The sequence below is a fragment of the Condylura cristata genome, unplaced genomic scaffold, assembly GCF_000260355.1.
Source record: "Condylura cristata isolate star-nosed mole 26May11 unplaced genomic scaffold, ConCri1.0 scaffold00009, whole genome shotgun sequence".
NCBI classification, from domain to species: Eukaryota; Metazoa; Chordata; class Mammalia; order Eulipotyphla; family Talpidae; genus Condylura; species Condylura cristata.
In genome coordinates, this window is record NW_004567110.1 from 13,513,097 (window position 1) to 13,535,069 (window position 21,973).

Sequence of the window (21,973 nt, forward strand, 5' to 3'; positions counted from 1 at the left end):
GCTAAATGGCATGTTTCATACACTAATGAGGCAGGGGTCATCATCTGGTCACTTTCAGACTATTTATTTGAGCCCCTGTGGGGACTGTAGAGGTGAAAGGCACAGCCTCATTCCTGGAACTCATGGTCCAGCAAGAAGAACAAACAAGGACCTCAACACTTAGAATATAATGGGCTACCTTGCTCAGCGCTAAGTTTCATTCAAGTGCTCCTTTGCAGAGGAGAAAAGACAAACTGGCCCAACAGCATGATGAGGCAAGAGTGTTCAATGCCTGAGATGAATTTCTAAGTTTATGTGTGAAGGAGCCAGAGAAAAAAGAGGGTTCTGGGGGTATGGGAAGAGCATGCAAAATCCCACAAATGATTATAAGAGCCATGTTTGGGGCCTTCCTGGTGACGAGGAGTTAAAGCACAGCACTATGAACCTATCCCCAGCCACTACAACACCAGTTCAATCCCCAGCAAGGGAGGTTACCCACATGGTACAGCAGATCTCTCCTGTCCTGCTTGCTACTCCCCTCAGCAGTGTATTTCAGTCAATCTGTCTGTTCTGCTCCTCACTCTGTCTCTGGTAAATCTTCTTACCCCCTGCAACTCTAGCCAGTGCCCCCCAGTTCTTCTATGCATAAATAAATACATATTTTTTTAAAGAGCCAGGCTAAAACAGGGAAGAGCCAGGCTAAAACAGGGGTCAGCATTGAGGGTAATGGGAAAGGAAAAGGAATGCATTAAGAAAAGGGGAGGGGAATGTGAAGAGAAGGTCATGAAGGGGGCTCAGTGGACTAGGGTGAAGATGATAAGTTCTTTGTTGTGTGGCTGTGATGGGGTAACATCCATCTGAAGAGAAGTGATCCTGAATCAAATAAATGTTACCTCAATTAAAAATAAAAAAAACTTAATTTTTCCATGTTTAAAAAAAATAGTAAGTGGTAAATTGACCTAGTGATTTGAATTCTTCACTACTCTCCCATACAATTATAATTCCTCTCTCTTGCTACAGGCTTATTTACTTCTTATCTCTTAGATAGGGCTTGGCCATGGTAGCTAAAGTGATATCTCTGTGAGGTGCCATATTGGGAGCAGAGTGGCCAAGCCCAGTCAAGACTTTCAGTGATTCTAGCGCTGGCTGGTACCTTGACCACAGCTTCATGAATGACTCTAAGCTAGAAGCACCCAGCTAAAGCTTTCCTGAACTTCTGACAAAGATCATCTATGTTTTAGACTACTAAATTTTAGGCTAATTCATTACATAGTAATAGATCACTAACACACAGTTTCGCTTGGCAACCATCACGTTAAGAATCACTTTGTGGCCCTCCCTGGTGGCGCAGCGGGTTAAAGCGCAGCACTGAGAATCTGAAGCCACTTCCGCATGAGTTCGATTCCCGCCTGCTGCCTGCCCCGGAGGAGACCACAAGGCGAGCCAGACCTCTCCTGGCCCGCCCGCTGCTTCCCTCAGCAGTGTACTTCGTAGATCTGCCTGTTCTGCTCCCCACTCTGTCTCTGGTGAAGCCTCTCACCGCCCCTGAGCCTCTGGCCTGTACCCCAGTTCTGTATGAATAAATAAATAAATCTTTAAAAAAAAAAAAAAAAAAAAGAATCACTTTGTAACTGGAAAAAAACAACCCTATAAAACAATGATTTTAAGAGAAAAAGAGAAAGAGTATTCATTGTCAATATCTTAAGGTTACTATGCACCTTAGGAAAAAACAATTTATCAAACCTTCACAGAAAGGTCTTGTGAAAAAAGGCATTCAAATTGCACTTCAGAAAGGAGAAAATTCTCTTTGTTTTAGTGGAGTTCACCTCTCAGAAGATAGAGACAAGAGATGGGACAGCAGGGAAATTTTTTCCTACTGGCCCCTTCTCCTGAGAACCCTTACAATGCAGACCACCTCCTACCACTGATTATGTTAGCAATGTCTTATCCCATGCCAGGGCCTGGAAAAAAATTGAGTGGAAATAGGTTGTGGTTATCTCTTGGCACTGTGCCTGACAGGTAGAAGATGCTCAGTAAGTGTTGGCTGGATGAATGGGTGAATATCTAGAAAGATGAAACTATAAGATCGAGCAGCCAGGATTACATAGCAGGAAAGTGGCAAAGCCAGGCTCCCAACTGGTATGAGTGATGCCCAGAACCACACTAGACAATGGATTCAACGGTGGAAACAAAGCAGAATGGAACAATCACAGATATTCTGCAATCACACAGGTCTGGATTTAAATTCTGCCCCCAATTATACAAATGCAAGACCTCGCACAATTGACAATCTAGCAGAACCTCTGTTTCTCCACTTAAAAATAGAGCTAATGCTGAACTTCCATGACTTTTATGAGCACTGATAAAGTGTTAAGCAACTGACAATTAATTGCTATTTAATAAATGCTAGCACCTTTTCTTATTAAAGACCACAGGCATGTTTTCCTCTCCGTCCTGACAATATTTGCTTTCTATACAATTCACTCAACATTTACCATCTCCCAACATATATATTCATGAGTGTTTCATATTCCTGTCTTATCCAAACCACGTCTTCTGTTTCACCCACATGAGCTAGTATGCATGTATATAGGACAGAGCTCAGTAATTGGCAGATGCATTGAGACCCTCATAAGTGAAAGCCATAAATAACAGTATTATCTCATACACTGCCAAGCTGAAAGCATTACATAAACCCTGCACTTAATAAATATTTGCTGATTTATTGTACAAAATAAAGTAGATATGAATTCCAGCTGTTAAGGTTATACAAGTTATACAAGAAAAAAAATCTTTAGTTGGATGGTTTCTCTGATTCAGTAATTTTTTTTTTTTTTTGAAATGCATGGAAAATGAAGGGGGTGATTAAAGAGCAGAATCAAGAGAATTTTCTAGGTCTTTTCATGTATTTAGTTTAGTGAATTGTAGCTCAGCAAACTTATTATTGATTTGGTTCATATGTGATTCCATACCTCAGTAAGGATAGTGAATAAATCAATAAATAGAATAAGGAAATAAACTGATTAGTGATCTGGAAGTTATATGCTGGTATTGGAATGAGAAATGGAACTGGTTCAAGAGGGTAGAATTGGAATCACACAGGGCTATGAGTTAGATAAGATCAGAAAGTGGGTACAATTGTCACAGTTGGGGTCAGGACAAAAGACACTGAGAGCCAATCAATTCCTTTGATGGATTTTGGATGGTGGAATGTAAAGCCCCATTGAAGGGTGTCATGGGGAGAGGCAAAAAATCATGGCTTATGGGGGAACAGCTTTGCTTTGGCATCAGTGAGCAGTGTGGTATCCATGGCAAGAAAAAGCAGGTGAGAAATCGGGCTGCAGATCAGAAAAGAAATATTAAGAAAATGAACCCTTTCAATTCTGGGTGCCACTAACCAGATGAGTGTAAACTGGAGTTTGCTTCTTAATGGAAATGTGAGCATGTTAGTTACAGGATTCCTTTAAGTCTTTAAAGATTACCTATAGGTTACTATCTATTTTTTAAAAATCGCTAAGTATGGGCCCTCCCTCGTGGCACAGCCAGTTAGGGCATAGCACTGCAAGCAAGCTGCAGCTACTTCAGTGCAAGTTCAATCCCACCCTGGAGGTGACCACATGGCACAGCAGACCTCCCCTGACTCACCCGCTGCTCCCCTCAGCAGTGTACTTTGTCAATCTGCCTGTTCTGCTCCCCACTCTGTCTCTGGTGAAGCCACACGCCTCCCCCTGCACCTCTGGCTTGTACCCCAGTTCTGTATGAGTAAATAAATAAATCTTTTTAAAAAAAATTGCTAAGTGATTTTTCCACATAAATGAAGGAAAAGGACTTCACTTGTGCTAAAGAAGGCAAAGGGTTAATGAGGAAAGAGGGAGACAATCAGATCAAGGAAATGTGATGTATGTCAGGAAAGTCAGGAAAATCCGCCTCCTTAATTATATGGAGGGAAGATCCACCATTTCTCTGCTCTCTGAAAATGAACGTTCTTTGACTATTTCTTTGATGACGATGGAGTTGGTCAACAATATTGCACTGGAATAGTTCAAACTGAAGCCATGAAATCCACGACTGCTCCTCAGCAACAAAAGACTCTGTGTGCCTTGGAGGGGAGTAACTGGTGACTTGCACCTGAAGAGATGGGATCCTGTACCCCTGAAAACCACACAGAGCTGTGAAACAATACTACACTGACAAGAGAAAATTAAAAAAGGAGGAAACAGAAGCAATAGTGAGGCCAGTAATTTGTGTCGTGGCTGAGTTATTGAAGTCTGGCTACACAGATGTGCGTGTGCACACTACATCATGATGATGTGTATTTCTAACATTATTTCTAACATTATATTCAAAACTATAATAGAAGCTTCAGCAGAACGGGAGGTTCTTTTAAGTGCTATGCCAGATTATTCAAGTCTCATCCTTTTAAATTTTGCTTTTGTAATTTATTATTTGTCTAAATATATTATGTAATATATAACACTAAGTGTACTTAGCAAAAGTGATAGTATTTTTTTTACTTATTATAATATAGTGCCCTTTAAAAGTATTTTATAGAGAATAGTGCTTATCAACTTGTATACTGCAAAATAACCTCCATGATCTTTGGGTTAATTTTGGATGCTGACATTGACTGACTTTGCATTTCTTTGGGCCTCAGTATTTTCTTGTGCTCCATTTGACATAAAATGAAGGTATCAGGAGAAAAGACAGCTGAAATTTCTTCAGTTTTAAAATTCTATAGTCTTGGTTTGTGGAAAGACAGACATTTTACTCTTAACCTTTGCTGGATATTTGTACCAACCAGCATCATTTTCAATGCCTCATGCTCAGTGGACACTGTCTGACTTTCATCCTCCATGTGTTTGTGAAATACGGGCTTTTATGTACCTAATGTACCCTGCAGGACATAAGAATATATGAGTAGGTATGAAAGAAAATTTTATCATGAAAATCCCTATTTCTAAGGTTTGTCTGGGCCATTGTTTGAGACCTTCTGGTGATTTTCCTCTGATCTAATCATTCAAGGGGGCTTGCAGAGCAGGAAAGACTCACTCTGGCAGGAACAAGGATAGGGTTTCCAAAAAGAACAGAGGCAACTTGGGTCTTGCTGAGAGTGACTCAGGCGCTGGCTCTGTGCTCCCAGAGTCACAACATATCCATCACCACATCATTCCAGGGTGTCCTGCTCATGGTCTTGGGTGCACTACAGCAGGGTCACGTCTTCTTTGTATCTGCTGACTTGGTGTTTCAGAAAGGAACACCACAGGGAGGTCACAAGGAAGCGACAGCTATCTAGTGGGGACCTGTTAGGTGTAAAGTATTATGCCAGCAATCCATCTGGTCTTTGTTCTCATCAGTCCAGTTGGTCACTAGAGCCTGATGGGAGCTAAAATGGGTGGGAAAGACAGTCAGTGGATCAGGGGATCAGGGTGTGGGGAGGGATACATTTGTGGTCTGAGTTGATCAACAAAAGCTGACATCAGCAAAAGCTTCCTACGTGAGACAGGAGCTAAACTGAGCTCCAAACAGAGAAAGACAAGGGCACTTCAAATGGAGAAGAACAATGTACATGATGATGTAGATGCAGAAATGTACATGGCCTGTGAGCAGGGATCAAGAAAGAATATAAAAGGCAAACACCGTATCATTTCATTCATATGTAGTACATAAACACACAAAACTGAATGACTTAAATACCACAAAACAAGCTTCTAGACTCTAAGACTGTCTAAATGCTTACCAGACAGGAAAGAGGGAGGTGGGTTAAGTCAGGTAAAAGGGACATAATAAAGGGTAGAATGGGACTGTTAGTGACCATAATGTATGTTAAACAGTTGTTGATATGTAATGTTGTGCATCTGAAGCCTATAAACTATTATAAACCAATGTTACTTTAATAACGATTTATTTTGAAAAGAACAGACTGAAACACCATCTTTGTAATGTTCATGTTACATCCCAAAATTTATGAAAGGAATATACCCTACGCATCTCACAAAACTAATACACTCAGAGAAAACAGAAAATAGTTAAATTTCCCCCCACCCTATGTTCTATAATGTATCTTAGGAAGTGTTTTCATCAGTTGTCTCTTTTCCCATCACTTTTTTTGTGGTTAATATCCACAATGTTTTGCATCTGGAGTGGAAGATCATGGTCAATTAGAGAACTGAGTGAAATTCAAAGAGTTTTATTGTATTACACCATGCTGCTAAGATCTATAAAGAGTAGAAGACTGACTAGGATCCCTAATTAAAAAGTAAAACTTCAGTAGGAAAGATAAAACATTGAAAACTTTTAAATAAACCACTGCCTAATAGTATAGGAGGAAGGGGCACAAATTGCATTTTAATTTGCAGTTTACAGCTGGCAGGATCTATAAAGTCATATGTGAATAATACGTTAATACAACTCATAATCCACATCAGGACTGCCACAGACTGCTGCACAGAATGGGCACTGCACCAAAAAAACAAGGACCAGGAAGCTTTTCTTGCTATGTACCATGCTGTATCTGCCCAGATGGAAACATCATTTTCGAATTCTTCCACCTGGACAGGGTGCATTACCTTAATTCACCCATCTAGAGGGACAACTTTCTTTCATTAGCTTAAAAGTCTCTTAAAAGTGAGTTAGAGGTTCTCATCCTCCTTTTTCAAACAAACAGAATGTGCCTCTTGATATAGACTTTGTACTATCTTTGCAATTGTGTCCATCTTGGAGGTTAAGAAACAAGAATTTGAAGATGAGATGGGAAGAATTAACTTAGGTCCGTTCTCCTGGGCTATGTGGCTGCAGAAAGCAACATTGTGATGTTCTTCTCAGAAGCACCCCAAAGAGAGCAGTGGCCCAACTTACCTCGTTCTCCTGGGGTGCCTGGCAGGCCTGCATTTCCTGGGAAGCCTGGGATCCCTTGAGGTCCTTGTTCACCAGGGGTTCCAGGTGAGCCCGGTCTCCCAGGCTCTCCAGGGGGCCCTTGGATGGTCCGAACTGATGAGGAGTGGCTGGGAATCTGGTTGAGAATGGCTGTGTACCTGGCCATGTGACCTGAGACATGAAAGACCAAAAAAAAATTAATGAAGTATCACCCAAAGAAAGGGAGGACTGGGGATATCATTTGCTACCATTCCAAACAATTCTATTAGAAAACCACCAAGGAAAAAAAGCACCCCCCCTTGAAATGGTTATACTCCAAGTTAACAATTTTTACATTGTACTTTGGATGTATTAACAGCTGGACTGTATTCATGTTTCATCTCATGTATTTGGAATTCCACAGCTCACGACAGCATCTCAGTAAACATCAAGAGCAAAAGTCATAAATTTTATCTTCACCCCCAACATTTATCTAACTTCTAAACCCTTACCCAGCTGCCCTTTTTCTCCAGCAATTTCCCCCCAAATTGACTTTTTTCCAACCCACAAAGCCTGCTCCACCCTCTTCCTCACAAATCCCCAGACAAGTGCTCTGTTTCAATTTCCCTCTTTGCCAAGTCTTTTTGCAGGAAACTTTACTTGGGTTTGAGCCTCAGAAACTCTCACTGGCTTTATTATTAAAAAAAAAAAAAAAAAAAATCTGGTGTTGGTGTTCTCTCACAAAATCCCTTAACCCGGTTATGCTTGGATGAATGTATTTTAATCATTAGAAATAGAGCTGATAAAGTTCTTGATACCACAAATTTTCTTTTTCCAGCACCATCAGAAGTGATTTTTCTATAGAAGAGAATTTTCTACATTAACTTACTCCCTTTTCAAAAGTTCCACCACAATAAAAGAACAGTAAGCATTTTTAGAGGAATTCTTTCTACAATACCTTCAATGCATTATCAGGCCTATGGTGGGAATGAGGATGGGCTCCCTGGTGACTGGGGTCGGGGAACCCTCAGTAGGTGTGTAGATTGCTTGGGTGGGGCTAACATTTCTGCCTCTGCTTTTTCAGCTTCCTCCTTTGCTTGAGGCTGTCCTTCATCACTTCTCTAGCTGTCAACACTCTGGCCTCACACAGTTTACCATGTAACCCTTGCTGGCATAATTCTTGTGATTAGCTCTGCACTGAAAAACCAGATCAGTAGGTTTCTAAGGGATTATCGGCTAACCGATACATCCAGTTCTGAGAAGGAGCCCTGGGTACAGAATAAGGAGCCCAGAGAAGCCTGGGGTGAAGTGGGGAAGATGGTGGAGGGAGCGGAAGTGCAGCGGTGGGCAGGTTGGGCCCTGTTGGGAAAGCCACACACAGTCTCTTCTAGGTCTTTCTCCCACAGCTGTGTTGACAGATGGGCAGGGCCTCCCAAGTTTCAGGCCTGTTTCAGCTTTCTTGTGTAATGCTCTGCGGGGGTCCATTCCCTAAAAGTCACTCACAAGAATTCCTGAGGATTCCTAAGGGGGAATAAGCTCAGTTTTTAGGGCACATTTTTAAATAATCCCATTTTTATGTAAGATTTTTATTCCATAGCTAATACTGTGAAGTCTTTCACATTGGTCTATCATATTAGGAGTTAACCCTTAGGTTTTCTAAAACAAATACCTATTCATTTAAACACCTTTTATTCTTGGAATGAGAAACCCACAAAAATATCCCAGATAGGTTAGCTTTAGCTTTGAATGTGTTTCTACGACAAAGGTGACTCGGATTGAACATCCCTTTTATAATTTATGATGTTTTTAAAGATATTAATTTGGCTTTAATCTTAGAAATAGTTTTATTTAACTAGTAAATTCCCCCTTCCATGTGTATATTTAGTTTGGGCAATGTAATCTATTATTAAATATAGTTCAATATAGGGAGTATTACTACAATGTCTAATGATGAAGCTTTATATATGCCCTCAGATTTTAGTCTAATAATTCTCAAGGCCATGATAGCCTTTATTCATGTCTGCCCTAAGGTGAGACCAGTTTTCTCCACTACAGATGGAATTGTTTTGGGTCTAGCCTCTAGGGTCTCTTTACATACTTAAAAGATTCCCAAACTATGAGGTACTACGTATACACACACACGCATAGATACACATACACATATAAATATATACACGTATACATACATATAAATATACATGTTATATATAAATATCTATACATACACATGAACATTTATGTACATATATTTATATATAAATATATATTCAGATATGTATATGTAACCTCAGAGGTGTTCAAATAGTCACTCAGCTAATGTTTATCAGAATGGGGGCCTGATAGAATAGTTAGATTGAATTGGTTGGGTTTATGAGGAAATTTTCATCCCTTTTTGACCTTTCAATCCTCTAAAACTGAACAAAGAGAAGCTTCTACAGTATCCCACTGTTAACCCTCTAGTCACCATATGATTAAGACAAAGTATACACTCTGTTGGGAGGAAAATGGGGGCTGAACAAAATGGAGGAGTATAAGTGAGAGAGCAGGACTCAGTAACTGAAATACGAGGCTGTGGAAACGTTCAAATAGAAAATGAAGAAATGGGGGAGATGCCACGTAAAGTATATTCTAGTGTATTTTTTTATGAACTCCAAGTAGTTCAAAAATCATTTAAAGCCTGCTCAGTGGCATGTGTGTGTGTGTGTGTGTGTGTGCTTGGCACACGTATTAAAGAATAAAGAGAAAGACCACAGACTCAGCAAAAGAAATGGGTGACGAAGGAGGCTTTGGTTTAAGCCTAGAAAAAGCAATAGTATGAATAATCTTTTTGAAAGTGGTGTCTAATGCCTTAGCCTGGTAACTTTCAAGTGCTGAGTACCTGAGATAGGAAAATCTCCTTTTGGAAAAATAAGGAAAGAATAAAAGATCTGATCTCCAGTGGCCAACTGTCCCTAAACAGAAGACGCCTGTTGCATGGATGTAGAATTCCAGGGTAGTCTGTAATAATCTTCTGAGATACATTTGTAGCCACAGCCATCTGCATAGCTCACAGCTCTGCACCATACCTAAAATAAAAATGGGAGGGGGGCAGAAAACGACCCGGGGGGGGGGCGGTTTATGCACTTACTCTGGATAAGCTGCTCGCACACCTGCCGCGCCACCGCTCTCACCATGGCTTGAGACTGCAGGTCACCCTGGGGGAAGAGAACATCATCCTGACTCAGCGACAAGCCCAGCCAAGTGGAGGGTCTTCCCAGGCGTTGTTCTGAGGGCACCCAGCATTCCACGTGGGAGATCTGGCATCCAGCAACCGGCAGACCTTTTCACCAGGGCACCGGTGGAAGAGTAAGCTCTTAAATAATCATGATGACTAGTTCCTGAGAGTCTTTATGAAATTAAAAGACCCTAGTAAGTCTTTCTGGGGTCAGATACAAAAACATGGAAGAGTTTTGAAAAAAATAAAAAAGCTATATATATTTCATGCATCTTTTACAGCTCTTTAGAGCTTATAAAATGCAGCACTTTCTCAAGCAGAGGATTATTAAACGCTAATAACAATTTAGAGGAAAGATGTTAACCCCATTTGATACATGAAGAGAGTCTAACTCATTGTTCAAGTTTTCACTGAGGTGACTGCGTGAGGCTGAGGCCACTTCTGTTTCCACAGGAGCTAATTAACAGCACAGATATGTTAGCAGCTGCACGATATCTCAAGAGGTGGAAAAGACCCCTGAAAGAGGCTACTTTATCCCACTCTTTGACTCCATGCCTGTGCTGGGCCAGCAGGAAATGCACGAGTCCTATTCGATGACCTGGCACTAGCAAAGACCCTTCGCCCTCAAGAAACCTTGCATTTCCACACCATATTTTCTTTCCCAAATCTACTCTGAGATAGATGAGTTTGAATTTCCTCATTTCATCCTTCAAGAATGGACCTGTGGTCATCTAGCTGGATGGTAGCAGTTTTGCAACTGGAAACCAGGTCTCCAGACTTCAGGGACACAGGTGTTTCCCATGTGAAAGGGTGCTCAGTCAAATGAATTGAGGAAAGGAGTGCAGAGAGTGATGTGTAATTATCATTGCATATCATCATCCTCCTTTATCAGGCTTCACAGCGAGAGGCGCCATTGGCTGGGGCAGCAGAGCGGGGATACTTACCCTTTCTCCTCTCTCTCCTTTTGGCCCAGGGACACCCTGCGAAATGTCACATGTCAAGTTACACATAATACTGTACTCTGGTGAGCATAATGACAGTGTATCTTTTCTCCTATTATTCGTTCTTTTTTTTTTCATAACTCTAGTAATTCTGCAGCAAAAATCAATACCCACAGAAAGTAAAAGAAAAATGCTGAATGCTCTCACTTATAGGAAAAATGCAGAGAAAACAAAAAAGAACAAAAAGTAACTGTAATATACAATAAGTAAAAATCAAAATCACCAGGTAACTATAGATCGGAGACATTCTGTAGGGGAGGGAAAAGGATCAGGTCAGGGGTGGGAAGAGGACAAGAGACAATGGTGATAGTGCAGGGGGGATGAGTGGAGGGAATTTCATGGGGAAACCATACATGGTACAAAAATGAAGGATGATATCATGAAAATATATTTAAAATTAAAAAAAAAGACAAAAGCTGTGTAATGTTCCCCACTCCCCCCACTCCCAAATCAATACCCAACTACAGGAATAAAAGAACAACAACTCAGGGCCCTCCCTGGTGGCGCAGCGAGTTAAAGCACAGCACTAAGAAGCTAAAGCCACCTCCGCATGAGTTCGATCCCCGCCTGCCGCGGAGGTGACCACATGGCGTGGCAGACCTCTCCTGACCCCTGAGCCGCGCACTGCTCCCCTCAGCAGTGGACTTCATCAGTTGGCCTGTTCTGCTCCCCACTCTGTGTCTGGTGAAGCCTCTCACTGCCCCTGTACCTCTGGCTTGTACCCCAGTTCTATATGCATAAATACAAAAAACAAAACAAAACAAAACAAAAACAAAAACCTCATCATCCCATCAAGCACAGTTTTTCGGGCAAACAGTTTGCTGCTCCTACTCTTACTTCTGCAGGCACAGACATAGCATGTTTTAGTGCAAAGTTGGGAGTATGCACCATCTTGCTCTGTTCCAGATAGTTTCACTGAATAGATAACTCACACCCATCCCCACTTAACACCACTGTGAACTGTACTCATTGGTGCTTTATAATTTATTTCACAAGTCTCTGTTGAACAGCTAATTGGTTTCAACTTTTTAAAAACGATCTCCCAAAGGAAGGAAAAGATTTTCCAATCTAAGAGTTCAGGAGGAGATGAGGCTTGAGAAATCCCACATATTTTTCCTTTAGGACAACAGTATATGATTTTTTCTTCTTGACTCTCCCTGTAAGGGGAGTGAATATTCAGATTAAACTCTCAGTTGAATTATTTTGTTATGCAGCTTAGCTACTCTTTGACCCACAAAAAAACTTCACTATTACTGTAAAAAATTATTACTGACAAAGCAATGGTGTTTTGAGTGTGTCTGCAATGGAATTACACTTATAATGCAAAACATGTGTCTTAAGAAAGACCTCATCTATTTGTTTCAACTCAGAGGCAGTGCAATAGATTCATTGAGCAACAATTTGGTAGTCTCTCCCCAAAGGACAGTGAATAGAATTTCTAGATGGAATTTGCCGCCTTGTCAGACTATTCCCAATTGTTCTACAATCTTGACAGGTTCCAAATCAAATTCAACATTGTCTCCAAAATCTCTACTTAGGTAAGAGTCACCCAAACTCAAAGCTCACCCCCATAGAGTTCACCCCCATAGAGTACAGGTAAACTGGCTTTCTGGAACAGTAAAATGCCCTGACTTGTGTCATCTGCTGCTTTTAGAGATGTAAATACATATACTAGAGCTGATTTTGAGCTACAAATGTTCTGTCACTGAAGACAGAGTAGAGAAAGAAAGAGAAGCATGCATTGGCTCTCCCTCACAAATACAAGCCAGCTGGAGCTGAGCTCTACCTTTTCTCCCCTGGCCTATTTATATTTTTGGCTTAAAAGCAAATTTATTTTTTATAGTTCCCCGGCCTAGAAGTCCAAGATCAGGATGCCAGTGAGGAACTGACTCTTCCAAATGGCAAACTGCATATTTCTTCTTGTGTCTTCACCTGGTGAAAAGGCGAGGAATCACTCTGTGGTCTCCTTTAAAAGACACTAACCCCATTCATGAGGGAATCACCTCCCAAAGACCCCCTCTCCTAATGCCATCCTCTTGGAGTTTAAGTTTCAACATATGGGTATTTTGTGTGTGTGTGTGTGTGTATTGGTGGGACGCAAACATGAAGACTTAGCATCCTCTATGGGTTAGTCACGATTTTCCAGAACATATATGATTTATAGATGAATGAGGAGATTTATTACAGTTATTGATGCTAAACTATGTCATGATAGGCTCACTGCTGTTTGCAAGCTGCAGAGTAAGAACAACTGGTGGGATAATTCCGTTCAAGTTTGAAGGTATGAAAATAAGGGAGGTTGATGGGATTACTTCTTTTCTAAGGTCAAAGGTATAAGAATTGGTGTGGTAGAGAAAGATGCAATGGTGGTTATTGCATCTATCTTACACACACACACACACACACACATTTTGTATTGCTGTTCTTCCATCACCATCCCTTTGAGCTCATCACCAAGATTCTACCCTTATCATCTCATAGCAGAGTAACTGTGACTTCCTTTTACACAACTTCCCTATCCAACAACCTCTTTCCATTTTATTATCCACATAAGCACTAGTCTCATCTTTCTCAGGTACCACCTGGATAAACACACAGAGCTCAGGGATTACCGATGGTCTGCTTTTATTAGAAATCACCTTCAAAGATGTGCTCATTGAATGAATGCATGAATCAGTGGTAGAATTTTTCAAGTCTGCATGTCAAACCAATTGTTCTTCATTTTAATAGCCTTAATTGCATAAAGGGGGGAAATTAAAATATACTAAGCAGTGGGCTGCTGGATCTTTAGAAAGAGTGGATGCTGTTAAAAAGTACTCAATTCCATTTAAAAAACTCTTTACAAGACTTACAAAGCATCCCTGTCACCCCAATTCTTTACAGAAAACTAACTTTGTTCTCTTCTCTCATTCCTTAAACCCCACAGATGGCCAAGTATACAGAGATACAGTGCTTGCCATGGGTAGGTCTAAGTGAACAAAAGAGCTACCTATGTTACCATTAAATAAATCCTTAATAGAACAAGCTTTTCAAGATTAGATGAAAAAAATCAGAAAAGAAACATTCCACATTTTTAATACGTTAACAAACAGTTAATACTAGTAGTTAACATAGTTAACACTGCTTTGATTGTGTCCTAAAAGCTGTTGTCACCATATCAACTCCTGCAACCCTTTCAACAGTCCTACAAGATAAACTCATGAAATTTTTACAAGACCTCTTGTAAGATGAACTCATTCTTTCCTTTTTTTACACATAGAGAAAATGAGGCATTGAGAGGTTAAAGAATTTGCCCAACGTCATGCAATAAGAAAAAGAAAAGCTTGGGAACAGAACCCCATCAGTTGGGCTCCATGAAATAGAACACTCGAACTAAGTTTGCAAGCCAGAACCTTCTAGTCCAGGGTAAGTAATACTTTTCTAATTAAATATATTTTTTTAAAAAAGCAAATACATATACTCCAAAATTAACTCTAGTCATCATTTAAACCAGATTTTAAATTCCTAAAAATCAATTTTCTCTTGATTATTTTTATTTCTGAGCCAGTACACAATGGTATTTCCATGCTGGCTGTCATTACTTAAATTGGTGTGCTTGAAAGGCTTGAAATGTAGGAAAAGAGATCACAGCCCAAACTCAAGTGACATGGTAAACAGACAGCACCCACTTTGCTGTAGAGAGATGGATGTGTCTCATGGATCCTGAAGTCCCTCCATGAAAGTCACATGATGCTGTTAGCAGGGAGCAAAAGTAGAGCGAGGTGGTCTCAATGAATGATACATTTAATGAAATAACTGTGCAGCAAGAGGCAATTTTTTTATTCCCCTTTCCTGACATCTTCCTTTGATTTTTTTCAGAGTAAAACAAAAACAAAATAAAAATTCCTGAGCAAGAGAAGGCCCAAAACTCCACCAAAGTATGCTTTGAGGGAAAACACATATTCCCTGTCAAGGGAGGCAAGAAAAAATGACACATTTTCCTTAAATTTCAGGAACACTTGAAATGTAAAGAAAAGGAAATACAGAAGCTACATTCACAGATTCATAGAATTTTAGTGCTGAAGGGGAGAGGAATGATCTCATGGTCCAAGTTCCACATATTAAAGATGTCTGTTAAATGAAATCAAAGCATGCTAGTCTGGTTCTAAAGGTCCCTGCGGCCTCTCCCCAAATCTGTAAGAATAGCCTTCTGATGGTCCCTGAACATTGGTCCAACTAGAATACAAACGTGCCTCGTTCTTCCTTTCTTTTAACAAATACTAGGTACCTTCTATTGCATACTAAACTGGGGTCTAGGAAAACAGCCCCAGTTATAATAAATCTGTGCCCTTATGAACTATCATATTTTAGTGAGGAGAATGACAGGACAGTATCTCTGCCTGAGGAGGTGAAGAGGCCTCACCGCAAGTTCTACAAGGTGAAATGGCCAGGAGCTCCCCAGGTAGAGAAAGCAGCCCAGATAGACAAGAGAACATCTCCAAAGCGATGACATGTGAAGCTGTATGACAGATATTTAGGGGGCTTTAAATAATTTCAGGTGACTCAACTTCAAGTGATGAAATGATGAGAGATGAAGGCAAAAGGAAGGGGCCAGAGAAAAGGGCCACGTGCTGGGCTTAGCACCTGATCCATCCCCAGGTGATAAGAGAGCAGTGAGGAGATTCAAATCTGGGATGACACAGCAAAGTTTTTCTAGAAAGACCTCTGCAGCTGAAGAACACAGCAGACCAGGATTAGAACAAAGGCAAAGGGGCTGTGTAGGACTTTCTGTGATAGTTTGGGTGGGAAAAGAGGAAACTTGAAATAAAATGGTAGCTGTGGTGATGAAGCAAGACAAAGAGCTGCAAAAATACTAAAATATACAAAAGACAGAGGGCAGCCTACATTGGTTCTATTTTGACTCCACTCCCCATCTAGAAAGTGCTGTCTTCTTACCTTGGTGGGGAGAAATCCCACCCAGCTTTCAAGACCCCATTGTAATTCTGCCTTTCAGTGTCTGTTCTCCCCATTGCTCAGCTCAGAGGCAAGGGCATCTCTATCTCTCATGCTTTGTCTTTCTCTCACAACAGAACTTTCACAGAGACTTCCTTGTCTTTGCCTTGAAGCATTTCTCATAGTTTGCCCTTTATTTCAGCAAGTTCTATTAAAAAAAAAAAGCCATTTTCTTTAAAGAAGTTCCACTTTTGGCTTAGTCATCATTGGGACCATTTTATACCTTTCCTCATGTTCCTTGTGCAGAGTGGACAATACTGGACTCTGTCAATATTTTTAAATGACGCACTAGGAGTCTGACGTCCTGCAGGCTACATGGACACAGAGCGATGTAGCTGGCACGGCACGTTCAGGTGGTGTCAGGGCAGTGTCTAGAACCCAACAGTCCTGACTTCTGAAGGTCCAGGGCTCTTTAAATGACCTAACAATGGACCTACTTCCCTGTGTCCACATCAGCTATGGCATGGACCCGACCCTGAAGGGAAGTATTCCTCTCTCCCATGCTCCCTCACAGTCTGCTGCCTCCAAAGAGGACACTGGGTTCTATCCTGAGGTCAGTCTCAGGTAGGAGTTGTGAGCACAGCAGCCACACGCACACCGCTCCAGGAAGCTGGCGGCTGATGGCAGAGCACAGGCGAGCAAGCATTCCTGGCATCGACTATAGGAAACCTGTTGCTATTTTCAGTGGGGCAGTCTGTCTTTTTTGGTCTTTTTCCTTCCTGCCTTCCTAGACAGACATCCATGGGAATTCAAGCACAGCCCAAACACCATGACACTGAGCCGGCTCTACTACTCACACGGGCTGGGGGGCAGGGCGGTACCTGGCTGCTCAGGGCCTGAAGCCCAAGAAAAGTCCAGACTGGACTGCTCAGAGAACAACCGGCATTTGAAAGGACACCCCAAGCCGCCTGCTGGCTCCCCACCCAGGGTCGATAGACCAAGGGGTTTTAGTCTCTCTGCCTCTCAGGCCCCATCAAGGATGTTTTACTGTTGATCTGTAACAATCAAAATGAGTTTTATTTCTGGGAAAACGTTTGCGTCCTCATGCCCCACACTTAGAGGCTATACCAGAGTTACAGAAGGCCGAGTGGGTAAGCAGCGTGTTGGGGTTCTGCCGACTTGGTAGTTTCCATGCCTCACTGTGCTCCTCACACACCCCTCTTGTCCTCTCCCAAGGCCCCCAGAGCCTGCTCTTCTTACCCATCGATCCCTCTTGGATTAGGATCAACTCTCTGGGTTAAAGGAAAGTGGGATTAGATGTCAGTAGGGTACAAAGAAAAGGATCCCCTCAAGCACAAATCCATTTGGTATGGTCTTGCCAAATTAAACATTTTGTTTTTTCTTTTTTCCTCAGAATGTCCTAAGTTCTCCTGGACTTGTGGAGAGCATGTTTAATATACACTATCACTGACCCTTTTTACCCAGAAACCCTTGTTCTTTGAGCCCCCTGTGATATGTTCATATGTAAAATATATTGAAATAAATATGATGTATTTACTTCAATATATTCTACATCATTTTTGCCCTATGTTTGCGTTCTCCTCTCAGGTGCAGTCCCTGTGAAATTCCCACCACCAGTTCACTGTGCACCATCACCATAGTCCCTTGTGCTCTTCCCTCCCCTGCTTTCTTCCTTTTCCCTCCTCCTCCCCCTTCCCTGAAGATTTTTTTAATTGCCAAGAACACATTTGGGGAAGATAATGACTTCAGAGATAATGGTTTCAAGTCTCTTTTCTGGTCAGAAATAGCCTAGAACGGGATGAATAGATAAGCTTGCAGCAAAAGGATGGTGGAGACAAATGTGTGTGCATGTGTGTACCCATGTATGCATGTTTGAATGTGCTCACACATGTGGGTGGCATGCACTGGTGAGATAATTTTGGATTTAAAAAAAAAGAGGGATGAAGATAAACAATCAAATTTTCAAATTTTCTTCTGTGAACCATTACCACTTTAACTTGAAGAGAGATCTGGAAGGTGAGGTTGATTGGGTGGTTGGAATAAGTACACACTTGGAACATGACTGCTAAGGAGAGTATATATTGAGGTGAGCAAATGAGGATGCCTTTGCTACAACTTGGAGGTACCTTTTAATGTCACAACTACGTGTGTTTTTGTACCTGGGGATGTATCTTTACCACGTAAGTCATAGGCTAGAAACAGATTGTAACTGAAATGAGTTTCATGAATGTGTCTTTGTGAATGAGAACCAATGGATCTAAAATGTCTTGTTCACTGCAGCGAAAGCCCCCCCCCCTTCACTGGCAGAGGCCAAGGCTATCCCCCAAACCTGCAAATTTAATTTACCACCAAATGTGACAAATGGGAGTCAGTTGCAAATGTGACTTGATTAAGGATCTCAGCCGTATCTGGCAGACCCAATGAAATCTCCAGGCTCTTAAAAACAAGAACCTTTCCCGGTGGTGGTCAGAGGGAGAAGTAACTGGAAACTGGCCGCACATGCAACAATTCAGCCTTCTGACATGCAAGGCTGTAAGGCAATCCTGCTATGTTGTTTTAAGCCACTGGGTGGTGGTCATTTGTTATGACATCAGTGAGAATCTAATTCACTCATCTCCCTTTCAGATCTTACTGTTCCTCAAACTCTTGGCACATTTGCAAGTATGCACAGTTATACATCTCAGTTTCTTTAGTTTGTGGCTAGAGAAGTCGAATTGCACAGATAATATCAAAGTGCTGACAAATACTTGTCTCTGCAAGGAAGTGACAAACTTAAGTCTGCAAGTTCTGCAGTGACAGAACATGCCCAAGTGACTCAGGAGACCAGATCATGTAACCACCTCCACTTATAAGTGAAGAAACAGGCCCAGCTATGCCCTGTCCATCCACCCACAAGCTGTACCCCCCCCCACCACTGATCACATTTAAACATCGGCCTAAGAGATTCCATGCACAAACATGGAATTAATTTCATTCATTATACTTTCATTTGTACTATTATTTGCTATTTTATGAGTGTGTATTTTAATGAGAAATGCTTTATTTTTGGCAATAGCAAAAGAAATTTTTTTTTGAAATGCTGTCTTTTTAAGAGAACTTAGAAAGAAAATACCTATTCTGATTTTCACTAATCCTTGACTTTCTCATGATGTATTTTTTACTCTTAGGAGTCAGGCCTACTGAACACATAGCTCTTGGACCGCATCCCTGTCAAGATGGCATCGAGTTTGCTTAGGCAAATACAGAGTAGCGTGCAATGGAAATGGAGATATAAACAGAAGCCTAGCTGATTAGTGCCTGTTGGGACCATTTGTCTTTAGCTATAACATAACAATCACATCTTAATCTCTATCCCAGGGGGCTGCTCTGGTTAACTTCATGCATTCCTGCAGAGTTCAAAATGAACTACACATTTTTGCCCAACAGAAATGTTGGTAAATTTAAACACATAAATTCTTGTGATGCCGGGGTTGTGGGACTGCCTGGCTGCATACTCACCGGTGGTCCCAGGGCGCCTTGGGGTCCCACATTTCCTGTGATCCCCGGGACTCCAGGGGCTCCGGGAATGCCCTAAGAAAACGGGAAAATGGAGCAAAGGTGAAGACAAACAGCTCTCAAGAAGGAGCAGCAAACACACTCAGTGGTATCTTCCCAAGATGCAGTCGTTATTCGTTTCTGTTACCCACAAAGGTGGGAACACATCATTTTGGAGGTGTTTCCATACTATAGGTCAGAAGTAGTTCTTTCAAATTCTTAACAGTGTCTGATAAAAATTAAATAAGGGAGATAAACCTACAGCAAAGTGACTCAGAGACAGACTAATCAAACCATATAATGTTATTTTTAAAGATGTGTTAGGGAGAGCTCCGTAGGGAGGGATGAGTTGCTTCACTATAACAAGTATGACTATGGAGCTGAACATTCTGGCAATAGAAGATCTCTCAAAAGAAAGAAAATACTTTAGCTAACCAAAGAAATAAGAATTAAAAATATAATGCAATAAAATTTTGAAAAAAAAGAAAGAAATGAAATGTTTTAATGCACATCCCCAGTAATTTCTGGAAATACTTACAATTGGCCCTGGGGGTCCTGGTGGACCAGAGGATCCTTCCTTTCCAGGAAAGCCCTGGAGAAAAGAGACAGTGGTTTACATAACTTTCAGGGTAGGTTTACCTAATTCCATTAAATATTTGGGGGGCAAATGCTTGTCTGGACTTCCAAAGATGCACCGCTTTTAAACTCTTCATGAGACTTGCCCTTGGCAAGACCTGTGTGTCTGTTGGCGTTGCTAAATTGCCCAGTGCAAGATTTTTAGGTGTAAGAAATACCACTTACAGATTTAAACAGAAACTTGTTTCCAGCATGTGTTTTTATTAAAGCAGGCATAACAAATGAGGAGAGGGATCAATTTTTGGTAATAAGTGACTACACAAAAAAGTTGAAGTGTCTTTCAAGGTCTCTGAGACCTTTGGGCAGGGAATCCCCAACACAGAGATCTATATTATAAATCAGTTGCTGAAACTCTGCTATTCATCAGGAACAGAATGGCTGGGAGGAGAAAATGGTGGGTGTGCATTTCCTGCTGAGATTAAAGTTTTTGAAGGTTTGTTGAATGTGTGCCACTATGGATTTGCAAAGGAATACATGTCTGCTTACCTTTCATTCTGGAAGAGACTGAGGTAGAAAACAAAAGATGTTCTTTATAAAAATATTTTCTTAAGCTGTTGAACGTGTATGTTATTTTTATGTGAGTATTAAAAAATATAACGGAATGACTTACTCTTAGTTAGGGTTCTTAATTGTGGATGTTGGTCTTTCAAATGCAGATTAAAATGTGAGAACTTTCCATCTAAATTTTGTAATAGATTGATAACATTTTGTTCAAACATCACCTTCTCTGACAAGGAGAGATGGACTTTGTATTGCGCTACATCTCGTAGGGTAATAATCCATTCTTGTCTCCAAACAGCTCATACCAAACTCCCTGACCCTTCTTTTGCCTCTCCCCCAAAAAATCATGCCACCATTCCAGGGAACTATCACTGTCTGTTTGTCTTGCTCATGAAAATTCATCTTCCCGGGGCTCCCCTCCACCTTCATGCTATTTTTCTCTACTTGAAAGCATCCTTTGCTTGCATGCAGACACAGCTGCATGAAAGGAAGTGGTGTGAAGTCAGGAAAAGGGTATGACAGAGGCTGAAGAAGGGATGGCGTCAGGGAATAGAAAGGATATGTCCACAGCCTCTTCAGCCTGATTGCAAATTGGGGCACTGAGTCCCAACACCAGAGAAGGCAGAGGACACGCGTGCTCACCAGAATCTCTGCTGGTCCTTTTCTGCCTGAGCAATTTCGAGGCTGTGTTGTCTAGCCCTCTTGCTATTATGTTGGAGTCATATGGTTGCATTTGGCCAAAGCAAGGGGCCAGTTCCAGCCCTGCTCATACACATATCCCACTGATAATCTCCCACTTTACTCTCCCCTCCTGTAGCTACTTCAGAGGCCATGTACTGGAGAGAAGAGTGTCCCAAGATGGAAATCCTAAATAACTACATAGGATGAGAAGCATCTCTCAAAGGCCTCGCCTATCCTGTTGACAGCACTGGACTGGGAACAAACAACAAACTTTATGTTACCTTTTAATTCTATTTATGTTATTATATTAAATCAATTAAAGGGTGTTTGCCATAGTAGTTATTCTATGCTAGTACACAAGCTAATGTAGTTTTTTATTTTTAAAGATTTATTTATTTATGCATACAGAGATGAAGTACAGGCCAGAGGTGCAGCGGCGGTGAGAGAATTCACCAGAGACAGAGTGGGGAGCAGAACAGGCAGATCTACAAAGTACACTGCTGAGGGGAGCAGCGGCTGGGTCAGGAGAGGTCTGTTGTGCCATGTGGGTCACCTCTGGGGCTGAGATCATTGAACTCATGCTGAAGTGGCTTTAGCTTCTTAGTGCTGTGCTTTAACCTGC

The 21,973-nt window shown here is 41.3% G+C and overlaps 1 protein-coding gene across 3 annotated transcripts in view; it reads right to left on the bottom strand.

Moving 5' to 3' along the window:
• The window catches only part of COL14A1 (collagen, type XIV, alpha 1), a 154,082-nt gene that overhangs the window by 13,084 nt on the left and 119,025 nt on the right, over positions 1-21,973 (bottom strand). For all 3 annotated transcript variants that reach the window (XM_012723034.1, XM_012723033.1, XM_012723035.1), the window contains exons 41-45: positions 20,072-20,125; positions 19,498-19,569; positions 10,990-11,025; positions 9,959-10,025; positions 6,835-7,023 (exon numbers count right to left, since the gene is read on the bottom strand). In XM_012723034.1, coding sequence (XP_012578488.1) covers positions 6,835-7,023; positions 9,959-10,025; positions 10,990-11,025; positions 19,498-19,569; positions 20,072-20,125 — 418 coding nt within the window. The remainder of the gene's footprint in view (positions 1-6,834; positions 7,024-9,958; positions 10,026-10,989; positions 11,026-19,497; positions 19,570-20,071; positions 20,126-21,973) is intronic.